The sequence below is a fragment of the Pteropus alecto genome, unplaced genomic scaffold (genome assembly GCF_000325575.1).
Source record: "Pteropus alecto unplaced genomic scaffold, ASM32557v1 scaffold60, whole genome shotgun sequence".
NCBI classification, from domain to species: domain Eukaryota; kingdom Metazoa; phylum Chordata; class Mammalia; order Chiroptera; family Pteropodidae; genus Pteropus; species Pteropus alecto.
Genome location: NW_006430726.1, coordinates 4,974,500 through 4,997,768, shown reverse-complemented (window position 1 = coordinate 4,997,768; position 23,269 = coordinate 4,974,500). Strand labels below are relative to the sequence as shown.

The 23,269-nt window shown below is 45.7% G+C and overlaps 1 protein-coding gene across 1 annotated transcript in view; it reads right to left on the bottom strand.

Moving 5' to 3' along the window:
• The window catches only part of ADAMTSL3 (ADAMTS like 3), a 173,645-nt gene that overhangs the window by 82,573 nt on the left and 67,803 nt on the right, over nucleotides 1-23,269 (bottom strand). The window contains exons 5-7 of the mRNA XM_015593473.2: nucleotides 19,105-19,341; nucleotides 13,655-13,781; nucleotides 1,124-1,198 (exon numbers count right to left, since the gene is read on the bottom strand). Of these exons, the coding sequence (XP_015448959.1) occupies nucleotides 1,124-1,198; nucleotides 13,655-13,781; nucleotides 19,105-19,341 (439 nt within the window). The remainder of the gene's footprint in view (nucleotides 1-1,123; nucleotides 1,199-13,654; nucleotides 13,782-19,104; nucleotides 19,342-23,269) is intronic.

Sequence of the window (23,269 nt, the reverse complement as noted above, 5' to 3'; positions counted from 1 at the left end):
ACAAGTCAAATAATAAACTTAAGAGTAAATAAAAAGGCTTTCCAATCACTGCTCACTCCCGCTGTCACAAAGACTGTCTCTTGTTTCCTGAATTTAGATCATAATAAACTACAGAATTTCTCTTGCAAGTTTTCGATCTATGTTACTGGTGATCTTAAATATTTTTATTTAAACATTCTAAGATAAACTTTTCTCAAAGGACATTTCTGGTTGGAATATTAGTTGTGGATCCAAAATACGCCCACACATACACACAGACACACGCACACACACACGCACGCACGCACACACTTAGAAGCTACCAAAAATGTAAGATGCTTCTGGCCCTGACAAATTTTAGTAATTTAAAAATCTAAGTGGCTCAGGGGCAAAACAAATGGCAAAATATGCAGCACTTTTATCCAGTGAACCTTGATTAAAGTGGCTCTAAAATAGTTCTAATAGTGTTTTGTACTTTTTAGAAGAAGAGAAAGCTGAACACAGTAAGCTCCTCCAAGACCAGGGGTCCAGTCTTGGCAGAGATCCATTTTCCTTCAAAAAAAGACTAAAGAAGTCCAGCCCGTGGCCACGGGGAGACCTTGAGAGAGAAGGGGACACACTTTGGTATTTCCAGTTCCTTAAGATTCCAAAAGATCAGAAAAATGACGACAGGGGAGATGCCACCTGACTTTGGCCAAAGTCCTCTACCATTTCGCACTTGAGGAAAGCAGTGTCTTCCCCGAGATCATGATACGTCAGCAGCAAAGCTCACCCTCGTCGGCTACATTCGCTGATACGCTTTTGAGCTTTAAACTTGGTTTTCTGTTCCAACCTGCTGAGACCTCCAGCCCACTCTTGAATCCTAGCGTACGCTCCACGTAAAAATAGCTCCTGTCACATACGACTTGATTTCCTTTCCCGTGATGGGGATTAATCCCAAACTGGTATACTTCCCACTGGAGCATGGAAACAGAAAAATTCAGGGTTTGATCTATGTCCCCATGGATATCATGACTATTTCAGAGTCAACGTCTGTGAGATGTTTGTCAACACACCCATTAACACAAAGAAAGATAACTTTTTTTTTTTTTTGAGAATTAAACTTTCAGGACAGAAAACAAGGCTAAGATTAAATTCTACTTACAGAGATGTGCAGGTCCTTTTGCTGTGATTCTCACACTCCGACTTCCCAAAGGAACGGCAATTACATTTTCTTCTCCTAGGAGTTGATACGAGATGAATGTAAAACTTGCACACTGAAGCCCCATAAAATAAGCAAGTCAATCGGAAAGGGGGGCATACAGCTCATAAAGCCTAACCTATTTACTATCATGCCCTTCACACACACACACACACACACACACACACACATGCACACACACACACACATACACACACACACACACAAAGGTAATTGCCCCCTAAAGATCCTGGTGCCTGGTGCTCTTACATATTCCGAAATCAATTTTCATGCCCACATAATAATTCAAGCTCATATATAAAAATTTGTCTCACGTGTCCCCTACTTGAACATTAAACCTGTTACTAAATGACCCCAATATTTTATCAGCGATATAAATTCCTTCGAGTAGACATTTTTCATTTGTTTACCTTCTAGAGGACAATTTTTTTGGATGGAAAAACTCTGTGGTGAAATCGTTTGATCAAAGGATGTCACTATTTGTTGACTGGTTTGCAAGTTTTGATTAAATAAAAACATATGTTTATTATTGAAAATTTGAAAATGCAAATAGGCAAAAAGGAATTAAGAATTATCAAGATGTCCCCTATTATGGGAGGGATTAAACAAATAATGGCACATCCTACTAAAGAATACGGCAAAACTGATAGAAGTAATAAGAAACTATCTGACATGATGTAGAGAGATTGCCAACATATATATTGATGAATTAGAAAAAAAAAAAACAAGATGAAAAACAATTTATATGGACCATGATTTCCTGAATAAGACACCAAAAGCACAAGTAACGAATGAAAAAAAAAAATAAATGGACTACATCAAAATCAATCTTTTGTGCATTAAAGGACATTACCAACAATGAAAAGGAAACCCATACAATGAAAGAAAATATTTGTGAGTCATGTATCAGATAAGAGGTTCATATCGACAATATACAGAAAATTCTTACACCTCAACACCATCACCAAAAAACCACCCAATTTAAAAATGGGCAAAGGATTCAAATAGGCATTTCTCCAGAGTAGGTAGAGAAATGGTCAATAAGCAAATAAAAACACTCTCAACATTGCTACTCATTATGGAAATGCAATTCGAAACCACAGTGAGATATAATTTCACATATATTAGGATGACCATTATCAACAACAACAAAAAAATAAAAACTCATCACCCACTCCCCAAAAAAACAAGTACTGGTCAGAATATAAAGAAATCGGAACCCTTATGGGCTGCTGGTAGGAATATAAAATGATTCAACTGCTATGAAAAACATTCCTCGAAATTTAAATATAACCACGATCCGCCAATTCCATGTCTGGGTATACACCCCAAAGACTTGAAAGCAGGACTCAAACTGATATTTGCACACTCACGTTCACAGCAGCGCTCTTCACAAGAGCCAAGGGTGGAAGCAACACAAGTATCCATCACAGATGAGTGTATGAATTCCAGGTGGTCAATATATGTGATGGAATATTACTCAGCCTTAAAAAGGCAGGCAGTTCTGACACACACTACATAACATGGGTGAACAGGGACACTGGACATTCCTGGTAAGTGAAATAAGCCAGCCATCAAAGGACCAATGCCGTAGGAGTCCACGTACAGGGGGCACCGAGATCAGTTGAGTCCAGAGTGGCAGAGAGTAGAATGCTTTGGTCACCAGGTACTGGGGAAGGCAGGGATGGGAGGGATTATGCAGAGAGTACAGAGTCTCAGTTCTGGAGAGAGAGGGTGGTGATGGCCACACAACTACGTGAATGTACGTAATGCCACCAAACTGTACGCTTAAAAGTGGTCAAAACAGTAAATGTCATGTAATGTATATTTAACTACAAGAAGAAGCTCCGTGCATAGACATAAGAATTATTGTGATACTACAGGTAACTTAGAAAGCTTTCCTGAGCTGAAGGTAACTTATTTGGGCAGGTCGACTAGGCTTATCGCTCTCTTACAAAATCTCCGTGAACTTGGGCTATCGGGTCTTTGAGAAGCATTTGTCTTGTGTGTCTGTGTGTGTGTGTGTGTGTGTGTGTGTGTGTGTGTGTGAGTGTGTGTGTGTGTCTGTTCCAATCATCACCCACTGACAATTACACACGTGAGTAAAACCTGTCAGACTAGAACCCCTGGCATCTTATTTTAGTACAACGGTCCAAATGTGGGGGAAATTTTTTCCCTGGGGCAGAGGGCGATGAACTGGAGCGGCTGGCGACAGCGACATCATGCTTGGAGAAATACACACTGCAGGCAGCTGGGCGGGGCTCAGAACGGAAGCAGCCAATAAGGGGACCCGCTTCAGGCCTTAACATCCTTAGATTCTGTTCAGTTCTGTCACTCTCCAGAAAGTTCTCCTGCCCTACTCACAGGAATCCTGACCCAGAAGTGCCATGTGAGAGCCAAGATGGGAGGCGGCCCATCTCCGGCCTCCCAGGCGATCCTGGTGCCACGTGTCTGTGACCACGTTTTGTGTGGCACCGATGACTGACGCAAGGGATGTGGTCAGGGAAAACGCCAGGCCGTAGGGACTGGAAGGGAGGATGGTTCCATCGTCACAAGCCTGTGGGCGTTTCTTCACCTTTCTGCAGGAAATGGCACAGCTGTAGTGCGGACCGGAAAGAAAGTGAGAACCCTGCTGAGCGAGAGGACTTTGAGGGAGGGACCGATGGCACCACGTGTCTGTGGATGAGGCTTCGGCGTGCTTTCTGAGGGAAACAGGAAGAAGACTGCGAATGGGCTTTGTGCAGGCGGCTTCGGCTGAGCGGCAGGCACAGGAGACGGTAGTGTGAGGAATAAATGATGATAAACTCGAAGCAGGAAGCGTAAACAGCTTTCCAAAACCCTGGCAGTAAGGGTAAGTGACAGATCAGAGTGGCCGCTGGAGACGTGGAGAGTTAAAGATATAGACATACATATGCACCAACATACACACGCGTGCGCGCGCACACAGACACACACACGCGTTTCAAAAATTATACTCTTATTTTTAAGATAGAAGAAATTTGGTCATGCTGATGCCTGATTGCGGGGCAGGGAGAGAAAGAAGCTGAGAGAGGTATGAGGTCTCTGAGGAAGCAGAGGGGGTGGGATCCAGAACCCAGATGAAGGGGTCAGTCAGCCTTGGAAGGAAGACAGACGCTCACGCCTCTGCCGGAGGAAGCGAGGACTGGGCGGCAGCTGCTGTAGGGCGAGGCCTCCCCGGCGGTTTGTTTCGCTGAGACCTATTTACTAGTATTTTTGCAATCTTCTTTAGAGGCAAGCATAGAATCCGTTTTTAATGGCCCGTAAATGCAGTATATGCCCTCGGAATGCAACGCTCAACACATAGCTGTTAATGGAGCATTAATTACATTATGTGGATCCTAACACGTAATTTTGACGGACTTAAGTGTTTTAAAGTCTCTCTCAGTAGTTTCAATTTCTTCTTATATATCCGTAGGATTTTTTTTCTTTATATATTTTGATGTAATGGTATTTGGTCACAAAATTTTAAGACTTTTTTTTTTATTATCAGTGGATATAAAATATTCATCCTTGTACTGTTTTGCTTTAAATCCGGCTGCTTCTGATATAAATATTGCTACCATGCTTTCCTTGTCTTACCTGTTACAATGAGCCACTTGCAAATCCCACATGGCCTCATGCTAAATCCCCCCGCAGTCTGGAGCCAGATTGAGAGCTGAAGGCCAGGAAGAAGGAAGGAATTGACTGTAATCACAGCAGGAGAGCAGGAGCAGGCTTCTTCTGCGCTTCGGGGAAGGGTACAGACAGACCCTTGAAACCTCCTACCACAAATTCACAGATGGGACTGCCAAGCAGGTCTGAGTCTGAAGGTGATTTAAAATACTATAGTTTCTAATGGTAGAGAATCCAGCGGTTGAGAACATACCAGGTGGAGAAAAGGCTTCTTCTCCATTCCATCCTACAATGTTGATGGCAGCAGGTGCGCTTTTGGGAACGTCCAGATTTGCTGGTGGTGGTGGTGATGGTGGTGGTGACGGTGGTGTTGGTGATGGTGGTGATGGTGGTGGTGTTGGTGACAGTGGTGGTGGTGTTGGTGACAGTGGTGGTGATGTTGCTGATGGCGGCGGTGAAGGCGGTGGTGTTGGTGACGGCGGTGGTGATGTTGGTGATGGTGGCGGTGATGGCGGTGGATGGTGGTGGTGTTGGTGACGGTGGCGGTGATGTTGGTGGTGATGGTGATGGTGGTAACTGCTGAATACTTTCATTATTTGGAACTATTCTAAAACTTTTAATTAAAATTTGGAGTAAGAGATCTTTGATACTGCTAGCCACTATGCCGTCTTCCGGGGTCCCCTCTTGTCACTCTTTCAAGTCTGTTGCATCATTTTCAGTTCCTAAACTACTGTGAGAGTCAACAGGGAATAGTGGATAAGCTCACAGCCTGTGGAGCCAGAAAACCTGGGTGGACGATCAGCTCTGCTGCTCACAACTGTTGTATGTGACCTTGGGCACATTTCTTGCCCTCTCTGTCCATCTGTTATGTCTACAAGAATATTTGTTTCAGGCGGTTATTGAGGTAATATGGGACAAGGACTTAGAAGACAACTTAACTACCATGCTGAGCGCTTGCTCTGCCCCCAGACAGGATGCTAAGTAACCTGAGATAAATTACCTCATTCATTCTAATAAAAACCCCTTTCTACAATTAAGAAAACCGAAGTTTTGCAAGTTTAAGTAACTTGCCCAAGATCACATTTCCTAATCAGTAGAGCTGGGTTCAGAGCTAAAGTTGACACTCTTAAGCCTTCTACCGTGAGACCAAGTTATAACTGTATTCACCGAAACTCACCATCACACATCCGTTCATTACTGACATTCATTTTATGGGTATCACTTGCTTGATTTCGCAATCACTGGGTGGACATCGGGGCCCATTAAGTTTGCTCCACTCGCTCCCCTCCCACACATAAATGCTCAAGTCCAGCTGGTCTGTCATATTTTTTCTATGTCTCATTTCCTGCTGCAGATCACAGCTTTGCTAAGTAGCAAGATGTACAGGAAATAAATTGTCTGCACAATATGAACTAATCAATACACATCAGTTTCAGCCCCAAAGGGCTATCATCTATATCGGTTCATTTATTTTTACTATAAAGTCCAACTGGAACGAACTACACCAACCTAAATAAACACAAGGAAAGAGAGTTTAGTTACTCACACGTTAACAACCTCATTCCCACTTTCATATTCCCGATTTTTGTTTTTTGATATTTTAAATGTGCTTGGTTGGTTTTTTGCCGAATAGAATTTTCTGTCAAGCATTTCTCATGTTACTCTTCTGAAAGACCCTGCATTTCTTTCCTCCTTCTGCTTATTTAGGTGTAGACACACACAGACAGACACACACACACACACACACACACACACACACACACACCCCTTTCTCCCACTCCTCATTCTCAAGAAATCAAGTTTTTTGTTTTGTTTTGTTTTGTTTTTTAAAAGGAAGAAAGGGATCAGAATGCAGGCGAACGCTAATAATAATAACAACCCTATGGAAACATTGCAAATAACACGTATTTTCCTTTAAAATGAGAGAACGGGTGTGAAAGCATTTTGTAAACGGAAAAACAGTGGTATCTGTTAATGCTTTTATACACGCGTCACTACTGGTATCATCTGGACTAAAACAAGTTAGCTCCTGTGCCACCGCAGAGAACAGGGGCCGACAACTTTTCGAAAGTAAGGTAGTCAAGTTTGATTCGAGCTCACCTGTCACTCTATGGGGACAAAGGGAGATTATGGAAAGGGAAAGAAGAAAATTCAAAATGTGACTACACAGATGCCACACCGGGAGGTCTGTCTATACACCGCCTTTTGCCAGTCGAGGTGGGATCAATAAAACGTGCCAACCGGCAAAGGTCGGGAAAAGTGACCATCAGAAATTAACCACCATTTTTCAAAAAGAGGAGGAACAGGGCAGAAATCTGACCTGGCTGAAAGCCGAAGGGCTGATTAGCATACCGCACCTGCTCCACCCTGAGCTGCCATGCTACACCTGGACATCTATTATCGTTAAATCTGCAAAGGAATGACCTGAGCCTTTAGTCCTGCTGTCTGTGCAGAGACACCTGCTCCCATCCTGGAGGTGCGTTAATTTGCTGTCTTAAGATGCCTGCTCCTCAAAAGAGCACAGTAACGGGCAGAGTGGCGACAGCAACGCACACTTCCGAGCTCATCTCTAGGACCAGCTTTCGAGCAGTGTGCGGTAGAGGGGACGATGCTACGTGCAGCCTCTCACAACCGCTTCCGGTCCAGATGTTCCCCAGACTCTTCTTCTCTGCCCGTGACGCTGCATCTAAGAATTCAAGAGCCTGGTGAAGGTTAACCGCTCATCTGCCTTCTGAGTCTATAGTGGGACGGAGGGGTTCAGAACATATCTCCCCCAAATATGCCACTTTGGCATATTGATTCTTTTGAATGCAAGGTACTTCAGAAACAGCTGGTGCAAGAAGGACCCTCCGGCCCTCCTGTGTCCCTCTGAAGGCAGGAGATGCATGTTCCACGTGAAAGGAAAGGGCCCTTCCTGTACCGGAGGGTAGCGAGCACTTGGTTGCTTAGAAACCGTGAGACTTTGAACCATTTCACCGATTCTATGGCTACATTTGTCAAACGCGAGGCTGTAACGGCCCCTGCTCTGTAGGATGATGGTGATGAATAAATCATCTCATACAAGAAAAGTATTTAGCGCCGTGCCTGGCGCAGTAGAAGCGTACAGCCCGTGGAGGCTGCGGTTACTCTCCTCGCCCTAACGACTACCATTCTTAAATAATCCCAGAGCTCTCATCCGGGGATTCGTAGTGGATGTTGGGTCTCCTAGGTGACTCCAGGTGTGGCAGAGCTTGGAAGTCAAAAGGCTGCCTCTGTCTTTATCTCACAGTGAGCAGCTGATCTAAGTGGATTCCCCCGTTCCGCTCCACTCAAGCCAACCTGCTTTCACTGATAACCTACGAGGTGCCAGGTATCGGACTAGCTGTGAGAGGCCCTGGGTGAGGTCAGGGCACGCACGAAATCCCTCCCACACAGGTAGCGATAGCGAGCGGCACACGAAAAGGGATTCGAGTGGTAGTGACTGAGAGAGAAGATGGGATTTCACAGCAGCTCCCTCTGATTGTAAAAAAGAATAAATTCCCTGGGCCCTTTAAGAATAAACACAAGCCATCTCTGTCAAACTTTTTCATTATAACTTTAGAAAATGTCATCGTATAAGATCCTGGGTCTTATTTCTTTGCCCTCCATTAAAATCCCAAGATCTGTTTCTAAAAAAGAAGTGGGGAAGGCGGGGGGGGAGGGAAGGGGATAGATTACAAACATACTCCACACACTTTCAGAGCCTAGAAAAGGTCTTAGAAATCACGAGCACTAAGGCTCTCGGCACGCAGATGAAAACACCAAGGTCCTGCTTGCTCCGTTCGCACCTCGCCTGAGATCCCAGGTGGCAGACGGGACAGGCGGTTACCCCCGTCTCCGGCCTCCGGTTTAGCTCTGCCACACCGGAGTGAGTCCCCCTGAAACCCTAACGGAAAGCGGCATCGTCTCCAGCGAGGAGCCTGTGTTCATTCCTTCGACATTTATTGAGCTGCCATGACGTGCTCATTCGGTGTGAGCCCTGGGAGTGAAACCGTGACGGTGACAGACCTGGTCTCTCCTCGTGCGACGCCTGACTAGCGGGGGAGATCGATTAACGAGGCCGATGAACACACAGAATCAGTACTTCTTGCAATAAAGGTTCAGCGGGAAAGAGAAAAGGGAAAAGCTGACTTCAGGTCGATCGGTCAAAGGGAGCCCCACTGAGATGGTGACGCTCGAGTCCCAAGATGAGCAGAGAGCAAGGAGAAGCGTGTTGCGAGCCTAGGGACGGGTCAGCGCAAAGGCCCACAGGAGGAGAGGGCACTTGGCCTTCTAGAATCTTCCCGAAAGTGTGACCGAAGCCTAGTGAACATCGGGCAGGATGGCAGCACGTGACCTAAGACAGGAGCCAGAGAATGCAAGACTTTGACGGTCACGGAAAGGGGTGTGGATTTCATCCGAAGCGTCAAGGCAGCTCACAAAGGTTTGAAGCCGGGACGTTCCCGGTCGGTCTGGCTAGTCTGTGAAAAACAGAATCTCTGGCATTTCTTCTCGACAGGGTCCGTGTGTCGTGTCTCTCGTGTTTCCCTTCATGCAGAGGGCGCAGAGACGGCACACACAAAAAACATGAGAAAAAAAATACAAGGCCAAGAATGAGAACCCAGGCCTCTTCCTTCTATGCCATGATCCCTCTCGCTGCATTAAACCGAGGGCGGGAGGAGTCCCGTTAACATCAGCAGGGTCTTTGGTTTGAATATTCCTTTGCCACCCGCCGTGCTTGGTTTAAGAGTCTTCCCTCTCAGGATCTCACCTTAGAAAGGTGAATGAGGAAGCAGAAAGAGATAATATGAGAAGACAGGAGGGTGAGCAAGCCCTTGAAAGCCGATACGGCCCTCCTTGTCATGGAATAGATTATTTGGGGGAGGGGGTGACAATCAAAAAGAAGCGAACAGTGTATGAAGAGAAAACGTCATAAAAATCATCCTGGGAAACAGCCCCACATCCACCTCGCCCGAGATTCTATTTGTGTTAGGAAGAGATGCTTTGTAAGAAAGCGTGATTATCGTCACAACGTCGAATGCGGAGTGAAACGCCGTGTTCCAGGCCGGCCTTAGGCCTCACTCTATGGGCAGGTGCCACAGGTCCTCGCTTGCTACCAGGTGAAAACGTGCAAGGGCCCAGACCAGACGAGCTGAGCTAAGCTACTGATTTGTCTCACGCACGTATGCCCTGAGGTGGACAGGACCAAAACAAGGGACAAACCGGGAAAGACAACTGGATCCCTAGATCCCAAGCCAAGACGTGTCTGCTTCTTTGTTGCCGTTTTTAGAGTTTTCTCTCTCTGAAAACCGAGTGGCTTCTCGTGCCTTGTCACAGCACCCACAGTTGTTGACGCCAGGGTTTAGTTCGGCCTCTCTCCTCCCTCCGGACAGGACATGTAAGTGTTGTATCTGGATGGGCTTCTGATTTTTCTCACAGCGAAGGTTTTGGCTCCGGGCTCTTGCACCTTGAATCTGCCTCACGGCGTGATGGGAATCACAGCCCGTGAGCGACCTCGTGCTCCCTGTCCAGAGCAGGGCCATGCCAAGAGCATCCCACGGGCGTGTCCGCACTCCGCGTGTGTCCCGGGGAGCTCAGGAGTGATGGCTTGGCAAGGTGAGGGCGTGGGAGCTTCACGGAGTCCGCGGGCCCAGGGCTGGGCGCTCGGGGAGAGACGTGGCTTTGTTTCCACACTTCTGTCTCTCAAAGCAGCATTACAGGGAACTGCTTCCATATGGCTCACAGGCGATCCAGCCAACACCGGCTTCGGCGGGCCAGCTCGGAGCCGTGACAGACAGGAAGAGGCTGCGGTGAAAGCCAAGGGTGAGACACACCGTGTGGTCACCGAGGCGGGCACCTCTGCCACCTTCAGCCTCAGCCCAGGCACACGCGCACAGCAGACGGAGACGCGCCTGCAGAGCCCACGGCGTTCGCGGACCTCTGCGATCCAGCGGCCCTTTCTCCGGAGAAGTTAACCGAAAACATCATGTTTTTAGGGGCTCTTATCCTGGACTGTCCCGAACTGGCGTCAGGCATCTGAGAACCCCCTCAGAAAATTGGAATGGCAAATTTGGGGCTTGTAGGTACATGGGCATCTTCCGGGAGAGACAATGCATAAATTTCGATCGATTTTCAAGAGGATCTATAACCCAGAAATTGAAAATCAGTGTGTGTGTGTGTGTGTGTGCGCACACGCGCATGTGTGTAAGAGAGAGAGAGAGAGAGAGAACATGCACTACCTCACCGAGCATGAAGAATTACGGGGTGCAAACGGGTCGCGTCCCCTACAGCCAACAATGCATCCCGCCCCATCTTTTCCCACGTCAGCATCTCCTGTGCACACTTCTCCAGAAAGCCTGGTTCCTCGACCGAGTTTCACTCGGCTTCTACCCTGGTTCGACCAGAACGATCTCAATTTCTAATCTCTTCTGGACCCCGACGAGACGATGTCTTTTCCGGTGACATCGCCACACTTTCTCAGGCCAGCGCAAATGCCCGGTGCTTCCCCAGCACGGAGCTGGCCATCCCCTACCCCCTTCGACGCTCACCCCACGGCCACCCTGAATCGACTCTTCATGGTGCAGCTGCCTCTTCTTGCCCTCCTGAGTCTTTCCCCCACTTTGCACCCTCCTACGAGTCACTCTTTTTTGATTCTCAGCAGCTCACTTAAAAGCAATACCCAAATCAGCAGACCGTTGATTTAGAAATCCGTTGACAAATAGCCACATTTACAATTAATGTATGTAAGAGGCGTGACACCCTTTGGTACCCAAATGAGTAATCTTTCTGACGAAAATACAGCTAGCATTTCCTGAGCACCCCTAGGGCCACATACCGACGGTTACGCTCGGTATGGCCAGTTTATTCGGTCCTGACACCAACCCCACAAAGGTGGGGCTATCGCTCTTCCCAGTTTAAATTCAGAAAACCGAGACACACGTAGTTAATAACGTGCTGCACTGTCACAGCCAGTAAGGGACAGGCCTGGGATTTAAACCCAGTCCGGACCCGGATCCTTAACTACTCCCCTACGTCCTTGCTTCCCTCACCTGTAAAACGGGTCTGACACCAGGCCAACTGTAACGTAAGGAGGCCGTGGGATTCAGTGATGTGCTAAACCCGAGGGGAACACCGGGCATTATAAAGCATCAGTGTCCGTGGTAGGAGAATGGATGCAATGCTGTGCACTTGGTCCCCTACCCACTTAGGAGCCAGGTGTCACACGCCACAGTTCTGATCAATGAGGCAAATTCCCCGGCAGGGACTGCCCTTCCTGGACGACGGGCAGAGTATCAAAGGAACGCCTTTGTCACCACCTCCTCCCTCACCCTTTGAGATTATGAACGTTTTTTTTCAGCAGTGACTGCGCAGCCACGGAGATGAAAGCCACACTCGGAAGATGAGGAAGGACGGCGAGACGAGCCCGGCTCCTTACAGACACCGGCAGCCGCCCAGCTGGACTTCCTGTCCAAAGAAGAGGCACGTAGAGCCCGCACCTGTGAGTCTCCTGTGACATGCATCCCCATCGACTCAAAGCCGGGTCCGTCATGGGGTCCACGGATGGAGCCTCCACAGACTGAAGGCTTCGCATCTCACCCAGCCTCTCACGGCCACCACTTCACCTTTTCACTGTCTTCCATACGCTGTTCCTTTCTGCCTCTCCTCGGCGGGAACGCTCTCAAGTCTCGAGTGAGAGCCTTCACTCTGAGCAGCTGACTCTCTACCTCCTAACGAACAGCGTCCAAAAACAAACAAACAAACAAAGCCAACAGGCTGGAACGCAGGCGGCTCCTCACCGCGGGGCTCCAGCTGTGGGTTGTCCAGCTCTTGGCCCAGTGCGGGTGTGGACCCTTCTTCCGTCCTGGGCAAACTCTTCTCCCTCTGTTCACTCACCTTCTGCTCGCTCCTCCATTCATCCCGTCAGGCTTCCGTTTCCGCCTGAAAGTCATCGCAACCCCTCCTGCTAATCACAGCCGAAGAGAAATTGCCCGGCCCTTATCCCACCCGACCTTGCAACGGCTGACCACTGGTCTCCTTTCACTGCAGACCAAAGGTCAAACTCAGCCTGCAGCCCGTTTCCGTAAATCAAGTTTAATAGGAACACAGCTGCGCCCATCTGTTGACAGGCTGTCTGTGGGAGCTTTTGCAACGTTCGTGTTGAGTGGTTGAGAGGAACTATATGCCCCACAAAGCCCTAAAATAGTTCCTCTCTGGTCCTTTACAAAAAAAAAAAAAAAAAAAAGTTTACTGACCCGATTCAAAGATTTAAAAAAGGCAGATCTTACCGAAACGAAAAGACGGACATTTCTGAATATACAAAACTTAGAAACTATTGACTCTAGAAACGCAATATTGAAAGTCAAATGATAAAATGAAAACGATATTTGAAATAGACGAAAGGTTAGAGCGATATAGTAAAATCTTACAATAGTGAGGAAAACATCCAAACAAAAGGGAGTAAATGACGTCAGTAGCTGATTGAAAGATGAAAAAGTATAAATGGGCAACACACGACAATATTTTCTACCTTGTTCACAATCAAAGAGAGGCCAATAAAATAAATTATTACTTCATGATCTACCCCCCCAAAACCGGCAGTTATTTTAAAATAATCATTTCCTGTGTTGGCAAACGTTTGAAGAAACAGGTACTCTTAGAAGAAGTAAGGGGAACTAAAATGTGATATACAGGTTTTAGAAGAAATCTGACTTTCAGAAAACTGGTCGAAAGTTCTTTCCAACTAAAAAGCTTAGCAATCGGGGAAGGGGGGGATGGGCAGGGGGTGGGCACAGGAGGGAAGCACATTTCGTTTTCTGGTAACAATGCATCGGGTTGAAAACCTACTTTTTTCGGGAGAAACATGTGACTTGGCCTGTCCCCTCACGAGCCTGCAGGTGGAGCCGTCGCCAGCGCACACGCCACAGCTGTCTTCCTTGGCGTGACTCCCCAGGTGCCGATCACAGCCCACCGCCTGCGGGCAGAAGCTGGGCGTCAGGACTGGCTGGGAAAACGGGAGGCGGGACCCCGTTTCCTTCAGGAACCGTATTTACGGGGCTACCCTTCTTAAGTTTATGCGTTGGCTCTCTCTGATGAGAACACGGTTTCAAAAACAGGAATTACTCGAAAGCTTTGCAGGACAACAGCATTTGTAGGATTCTATGCAAGGCCCAGATGGTTGCGCAGGCTCCTCTCTCATACCCCTTGATGAGAACACGGTTTCAAAAACAGGAATTACTCTAAAGCTTTGCAGGACAACAGCATTCATACCCCCGACTCTTATTCTCTTATTTATATTTTTGTTGATACTGTCATGTGTTTCCTCTCTCCCCTACCGCTATTCTAGGCCTCTTCTCTCATTTCCTCCCCAAACGACCACCCCCCTCTGGTCGATGTATAACCTTTGGTCCGTAATTTTACTTCAAATACTTTTTCTCTGCTTTTTTTCTCAATCTCCACATACCTATCTCATCTCAACATCCGTATTTCCATCTCTATATTCTCTATAACTTAATATCTCGTCGTCATTATTGATGTCCGTCCTGTCGATCGCCACCTCTGTCATGACATCTATATATTTGTCTTCACAAACTTTTTAAAATGTAAGGAAGGAATACGCTTATAGTGCTCGTTCGGACTCCTGTGAATTACTAATTCTTACGAGTTATTTGCGTGAGCATATCAATTTGCTAGGCTGTGAGTTTCCTTATACGACGGCTACGTCTCATGTTTTCCTTTTGTTTGACGAATATGTCTTTTACATAACGTGCCCGCTAATATGAACGAAGGGGATAGTTTATCTCTACCTCCCCATACCCATTCACCTTTATTTGTGTTTCTATACCTGACGTCTATGTGAAGGGATTGTGGAGGCAGATGACCCACTGACAAAACCTGACCTGCCGACCACTTCTTTCCAGCTGTGGGATATGCCGAACGATTCAAACTTCTAGACACGTTGTCCTCCGGAGTAAAATAGAGATAACCATACATACTTCTCATGGGGTCTAGTAAGAATCCAGTGAGCAAACACGTGCAAAACTCCTAGCATACCAATTAGCACATGATCGAGGGCTCAAAAAAAGAGGGCCGGTTTTATTATCTCTCTGTTTTTCACGGGGTTCTGACCCTGTGCTTCTGTGAGTCAGACTATAATCCACGGTGTTGAAGGAAATGCAGAACGAGAGGAAGCCGAAACCACCGATAGATGATGATTCGTTCCAAAATTTTGATCAAACGAAAGCTTTAGGGAGAGTTAGGAAAAGGTCCAAGGTAGTGGAAGGAAAAGCCCGTGATTAGAGAGATTTTCGAATGCACACGGGGCTATCGCGAGGAAAGAGCTGACATTTGTTCTCTGTCTAAATGGTGAAAGCTACAGGTTTAAGCCGAATTTAGTTCAATATGAGAAAGTTTGAAAAGTCAGAATTATCCAACCATAAGTACTCAACCATGGGCCAGGAGACTGTCTGGTGGGACAGAACGCTGAGAGAGGATCAAATGGTTCACTGAGTAGCTAAATTCTGTGACCTCTGTGACCTTACGATTTTATATGAAGATACTCAGAATGCATTAACCGTAATAGTTAATTTTTATTGAATGTTTGCCACGTGCCTCGCATCGAGCCAAGCACGTTACACACGTTACTTTAATCTCCACAGCGCCCTTCTGATACGCTTGATACGGCCTTTTCTCTCTATTTCACAAATAAGGCCTGTGAATGTCACCGAGATTAAACCGCTTTCCAGCGTTACACAACCAGTATACCGTGTCAGTAACGGTTTTAAAACCGAGGTCGTCTGACACCTGAATCTGAACACTATGCTATGACTTCCTCAACCTCAGTTGTCAGCAGATGGACGACAAAGAACCCAGTGACACGGGCCATTATAGGAATATTTACAAGTACATGTGGAACGACTTACGAGTGATGGATTTTGGAAACACGCTCGCCTGGTTGGGATTCAATCAATGAATAGCTTGTGTTCGTGCAACTTTCTCCAAGGGGAGCAATTTCACTATGAAATTATAGAAACGGTGTTTCTGGGCCAAGCTCCGTCCTCACACATTGGTGTTCCCGAGCACACTGCATTTCATGAGAATGAGAATCACCCTCTATCTGGCCATGCAGGAAGGGTGTGGGCTTAGCAGCTAGGATGGGCTTGTTTTGAAGAGTGTCTAGGGCTTTGCGAGAGATCTTGGGCAATCGAATACCTCCCTGAGCTCTTAGATTTGTTTCATAAGTTTTTAAAGTTACGGTTCATCCAAATCTTACAGCCAAAAAAAATAAAAGTGAAAACATCACAGAAAAATAACAACTAAGAAGAAGTTCCAGTTACCCTGTGATTCACAGGGTTATCAGCCAGAACTGCCCTTGAAATTCAGGGACTACTGAATTCTGGCTCTCATAACCCATCAAAATCAATAGTAAGAAACTTTTAAAAACGGCCTGAAGCGTTTTCAACTTCTGTGGCATCTCCTGAAGTCAAGATCTCTAATTATAATGATTTAAAAACCACTAACAGATAAATACATCGATAAAATTTATTAACATTTATTTAATAACGCAGTTCTATACAGCCAGGCACTGCAGAGAATAAGTTAATAAAATAAGATTTGTATATCTTATTCTGAGGCAAGTTACACAAGATTGTAGCTAACATAAACACATTTTTTAAATACACGAGCAGTGCTTTTCGGAATAAATGCTCATATATAAATCATCGCTTCAGCTAAGGGTCATTTCAGAGTTCCTGCATATGATCTCCTAATCAGCTAAAAGAAGATAGTGTTTAAATAAGTGGCTTATTTAAACAAATTGAGCAATACATGAATTTTCTAGATAAGTCTAATTTGATCCTTCGAGAACCAAACAATGTTTCGAGTCGACTTCTGTTTAAAATTTCTGAAAATCGGATTCTACCTTAGAAAAAAATTCTAACATTCCTGCCTTAAATATCAGACTATACGGTGCTGTGGTAGGCATAGGGCTATTCATAAACATTTAGCTTCTCATTCTGGCCTGTGGGAGGACTGAATTTCTCCACCCCATTAGAGATTAAGTGCGGTCATTGTCTTTGGCCAATGAGATGTAAGTGTCTGTGTCACTTCTATAAGAAGCTTTAGGGGTCAGCACATGAGTCACCTGTCCCTCTTCTCACTGCTATAGTTATTATGTAAAACAAAAAGAAAAATGTGTTTGAATAAAGCCTCCTTCGGCCTGGGTCTCTCAGATATTCAAAGAGCAGAGACCTCTGCTGACCTAAGATAGACAAGGAGCATTAGCGAGAAATAATCTTTGGAACCAGCGAGATTTGGGGGCTGCTGGTTCTTGCAGGAACACCCAGCCCGGGTTACACAGGATTAAAGTCTAACAATTAACAGATGAAATGGGGTCATGAACAGGAAGGCGTTGTTTCGAATCAGACACTTTGCACTAAAATACAGATTTCTGGCTTCTGTTGACAAACGAAAACTCTGATGTGTCTATGTACAATCTGGGCAATAATGATGTGTCGATGAAGAATTCTGGTAATGGGGGTGCTGTGTGTCTGAACGGGGCGGGGGAGACATGGGGAATCCTTGTACCTTCCACGTAATTTTGCTATAAACCTGGGGAATTACGTCTGTGTTAAGAACAGGTCAGGAAGAGAACGGGAAAGGTAAGTGAGAGAGAGTTCCTCCTGGCTTCATCAGCAACGCAGTGGCAAGCCATCGAAGGACTCTGGCGGGAGGAGTGACCGACGCTGACTTATGTTTTTAGACAATCACTTTGGACCTCGGAGAGCAGAGTCAATAACATCATGATAACTAGGTGCAGCGACAGAGGGCTGCTGGACCCGTCACGACGACTTTGTAAGGTATAGAAATGCCTCATCACTATGCTGGACACCTGAAACGCATGGGGTATCAGCTAGAGTATGACATGGGGTATCAGCTAGAGTTCAAAATAAATTAATAAAAAAAATAATAATGAAGATGGAATGCCTCATCACTATGCTGGACACCTGAAACGCATATAACAGGGGGTATCCGCTAGAGTTCCAAATAAATTAATAAAAAAAAATAATAATAAAGATGGTATTTCCCAGCCAGGAACAAAAAAATAAAGAAAGAAGGACAATCACTTCGGCTGCTGTATGAGAAATGGACCTGAGAGGGATGACTTGAAGCTGGGAGACCAGGAGGCTGCGAACGTAGTTTAGGTCGGAGGGGACCGAGAAAGAGGTCAGTGGTGACAGAAATCAATGGTGGATTTGAGAGGGACTCTGGAGCTAGACTTGACAGGGCCCGCGATGGATTAGGTATGTGGGTTGAAACTAAAGAATCGAGGAAGACTCCAGAGTTTTGTGGTGAGCCACCGGAATTCGTTTTCTGGATGAAGGGAGGCGGGAAGGGGAAGCTCGTGGGAGGACCGAGCCTGCGGCTCATCCCCGAGCCCGTGAGGTCTGACGCGCCTGCCTGGTCACGCCTGACGCTTAGGAGGTGGTTAGGGTGTTCATTTGCTGTTGTTACTAATGTTTTGGATGCACGCATAATAGGGTTGATGGAATACTTAGCCATTCCTTATTTAAAATGGTTTTTTTTTTTCCCCCAAAAAATCAGAGGAATAGGGGTAGAATCCTACTCTTTCTCTGCCAGCCCCATGCTATCTCAGCAACCCATCAAATGGCCCTGAACCCTGACAGCCGTCACGAGCCCTGGGGGGTTTAGGCCTCTGTCACTCTGAAAAATCTGCTGGAATGCACTCATGCTAATTTTTCAGCAAATAAGTCATTGCCCCTGAAACCCCAAAACAATGAATTAATCTTAGCAAAACAAAGAATTAAAAGGCTCAGAAAACCTACCACTAATACCCTGCCAAACCAGTGGCTCTCCAAGCTGTGGTCCTTGAACCAGCAGCACCAGCATCTCCTGGAAACGTGTCAGAAATGCAAGTTCTCAGGCCCTGCCTCAGACCCCCGGGACCCGAACCTCAGGCGTGAGGGCAAGGCATGCTGTGTTGTGACAGGTCCTTTGAGGTGATTCCGATGCACTTTCAAGTGGGAGAACCACTGACCTAGCAGAATCCTAAGAGGTCATCAATATATTGCAACCTTTTGATTTCTCCATGGGCAAAAATTACACCGTTTTAAATAAGCGAACCAACGTCACAGTCCCTAAAATATTGTTTTGCATTAAAATTATCGAAGACAATTATTTCATCCACATGAGCTAAAGTAAAGGAGGAGAAGATTCTCTCCACCCAGAGCTGGGCACATCCCTGAAGCAAGGGAAGGGGACGCGGGTGTGTGACTCACCTGACAAATGCCACTGATACACATGTCCAGGGAGTCCGTGTTGCAGCGAGTCCCGTCCAGGACCTTGGGTGCCAGCTCCACGACCACGTTCTGTCCCCGCGCCTGACACTTGAGGGCACAGGGGGCGGTGGGGTCGTTATGCCGCGGGAGCCACTCGTAGTAGCGGCCCTGATACTGGACATCGTTGTAGGCTGAGCACTGCTGGGCCCTGAAGTCCTCTGCGTCCGGCGAGCAGTCCTGGAGGCAGAGAGGAAGGCCACACGCACGTCACCCACTGAGACGGGACGTAGGAAGCTGCTCCATTCACCACCGTCCCGTGGGACCAGACACCCCTTGCCTCTCTCCTGGGAGTCACCTCGAAGCCTTCACTTTTTTGTTGTTGTTGTTAATTCAAAACTGAATCTCTAGCTGTGAATTCTACCAAAACCTCCACAATAATGAGCCATCCAGGGGATCGCTTTATTTATTCTGATCACTCCCGCACTCTAGCATTTCTTTTTCCAAATTATTCAAGCTTCCGCCATATAGATGTCAAATGTCTCTCTATTCTGACCATCCTGGATATACATTTTCAAATGCAAAACACGGTCTCCTTTTTGAAACGTGGGGAAGCGGAAGGCTTTTAACTTTTCCAGGGGGACTCGCGGTCTTGGTTGGGGATGTTCACCATCACCACGCCTTTGGGAGCTGTATCAACGTGAAGGGTCACTGGCCCCTACTTTAACCAGCCCCTAGCTGCTGTGCTCTGTGAGGCCTTGTGCTGTCTCTCTGTGTTGTTGTCTTGTGGTATAATTCATCTGCCTTTCCTCCCTTGTTGACAGGCCCCCGGCCACCTCTCTTCACGGCAACCAAGTGCCTGCTTCCATCTGGAGATCGGATGGAAACAGATAGTGTAGCTTTTTCAAACTCTGTCTACGACAAAAGCAAACGAATTCTACATAAATGCCCTAGGGAACTCTCCTAATAGCGGCAAATGGTGTTTGTACAAGTCTTGATGACTGGAGGATATTTTTAATTACTGGAAAATCAGATATCTCCAAAGCAAGATGCTGTCTGATGAAAATGTTCCTTTACTTGTCAACGCAGGGTGCAAATGTCTCAATTAATGGTAATTAATTAACCATATACAAAATTCCCAGTTAAAGAGAACAGATACAGAAAGGCATTATATTATTTTATATTTTTCCTTATTATAAAAATGATAAATGTTCATGGTAAAAACTTTCAAAAATAGTTTGTATTCAGTAAAAGAATAAATAGTAAAGATTCTTGTACCTAAATCTATACACAAATCTTTGATCATTCCTACGAACAAATTTCTGGAAAAAAAAATTTTTGGAGGTTTTAAAAAATACTGCCAAATTGCCTTCCAGAAAGGTATTATTAATATCAGGCTACATAAGCTTTATTTTCTCAATACCTCTTCTCAGTTTGGATATTATAATTTTCTAAAATGTTTTTCCCATAAATGCTAAATAGAATTCCATTGCTGTGATTTGCATTTCCTTTTATTTATCTTTCCAAGTTTATTTGCTTCTTGAATTAGTTCTTCGAAACATTCTTGTGTTGTCCTTCATTTAGGTATTGGAATGTTTATCTTTTTATTATTTTTAACAGATAGAACCGTTCAACTTCAGACCGAAGTTATCAATGCTTTGTCATTTGTACTGGAAATAGTTTTCCCCCATTCAGTTTTGTTTTGGGTGCTTGGGGAAGTCAAGAAGTTTTAAATTTACATGTTGTCAGTCCTGTTAATATTTCCTTTTAAGGTTTCTTTCCTTATTAATGAGTTTAGACATGCTCCCTGCCTCCGGCTCTGAGAACAGATAAATACTTAAGAGTAATTTTCTTGTTCCTTCATAGTTTTTCATTTATACATATTTAATTTTTTTCAATTACAGCTGACAGACATTATTATGTTAGTTTCAAGTGTACAGCATAGGGATGAGACATTTATATAATTTACGAAGTTATGACCTCGTTACGCCTACTATCCATCTGGCACCGCATACATAGTTATTACAACACTATCGACTACATTTCGTATTAGCAACGATATTTAACTCTTCGTTACATCTGGAATTTATTTTGATGTATGGCATCAGACAGAAGTCTAACTTTATTTTTTCCGTAAATAATTATTAATGTCATCAGCCAGAATTTAAAAAGATAATTTCTTCTATTTCTCCCTTTTTGACTACTTGACTTTTGTATTCTCCTGTGTTTATGTCTTTAAAAACCACCTGAAATCCTTTTGAGAAGTAGGTAGAGGATAAGTAAAATAGAATCAATAAACTCTCTTCTGGGATTAATTATATTAGTTTGCTGTGAATCATTCTAAATCCCTACAATGCATCCAGATTTTTGTTGTTTTTAGCAACATTAAACCTTCACCTAGGTCACAGCTATTGAAGAGTCACATTGAAAAAGGCTGAAACTGGATGACTTTTCTCTCCCGGAATGAAGACTGTGTCTTCCATCGAGCCATAGGGATGATCATCCACCGATAAAATTATAGCGCCTCCTCATCCCTCACCCATGGCCAGTTTTCTCTATATCTGACGCTGAACCCCAAGCCAATGGGTATAAGAGCACAGGGTGAAAACGACCTCTCTCACTTTAAGCCCACCTGCTCTAGGGACTGAAAGAGCTGACTGCCTTCCCTTCCCTTAAACAATGAACATGCACGAAATTACCAAGGGCTGATGAGCAGAAGACAGCCTAGGATGCCCACCAAACTCAGTCCTTGCTGAAGGGGTGGCTACAGCTGGCGGTCGGAGGCAAGCACCTGGCCCACGTCAGATCAACGCTTTGCAGGGAGGCACACTCATGTGCTTTGTTCTCTAGCAGCCTTTGAGCTAGGTAGGTCAGAGTCATCATTTCCCTCGTTTTTACAAATGGAGAAAACTGTAATGTCGAAAGTCTGTAATCACTAGCCCAACGACACGCAGCTGGAATGTGACAGAGCCAAGGCCAATTCCCAAAGCAACGAGCATTCCCTTGTGTGACACGGCTTTCTGGCAATCCTGGGGGGCTCGGACGACTTACAGTAAACACACGGGTTGGGTTGGCACCCTTCCAATGTCAACACTGAGCCTGCTGGGCTGGCTTGGCTGGGTCCCATGCCCGGGCCCAGTCTAGGGATTCCTGTGTCTTAAACAGTTTAATTGACGTTTAGGGAAGCTAGAACGCCAAACATTCTTCTGCTTTCCTTTCCCTAAGAAACATTTCTCGGTTATCCCTGAAATTCAAGACGACGCTTCTTTGTTAAGTATACTTCGTGGGATGTGCCTAGCTCGCCATGCTGTGGAGAACACAGAAAGAGGAATATCATCCACCACGTGACATCTCATCGGAGAGGGAGCATCCGCATGCAGGGAATGCCCTGAAACGGTGGGTTGTTATGAGTGTTTGCAGACGTGCAGTAGGACTTTGCCATGAAGGAAATAAAACGGTTATTCAAGAATTAAGTTAGAAACGGATGAAATGGAGTTAATAAGGGGGAGGGAAAAGATGGAATAAGAAAGGATCCTAGATCAGGAAGTCTTGACTCAGTCAGGAGCGGGAAGCACGGAAAAGGAGGAAGAGGGAAGGAAATTGGAGAAGGAAAAGGGGAGAGGGGGAGGAGAGAAGAAGGGGAGGGGGACAGGGGACCCAGAAAATAACAACTACCACCCACTCAAGGACCGTCCTGAAGACGGAAGTCCTCCTTTCCTTCCAAAAGCCATGAGGATCCATAAAGCATCTCACGAACAACTTAAGGAGAGAGGCCAAGACAGGGAGATTATCTAATAAGCTGAGTATTTTTCTGCCAGAGAGACAGACCATTACCTACAAGATGATCTACAGAATAGGACGGGACCGAGCTTTAATACGGATTAGATATTTAGTTCATTTCCCCCCAATGATAACCGGCGCGTAGACAACTCAGGAGAAAACACGATGTTTTCGTAGAAGCACATTTGAACATTTTATTTTACCTCCACGTCCAAGTTGTAGTACGAGTTCAATGTCGTCGACCCTCCTGCTTAACAAATCCCAAAATCTCTCGCGCAAGAAGAAATGATCGTAGGTGGCCGCTGTTACGCTAGAGTCAACCAATAACGCCTCACGGAAAAGTGACACTTCGGATGGGCTTTAAAGGGTGGCGCGGTGTGAACAGGGC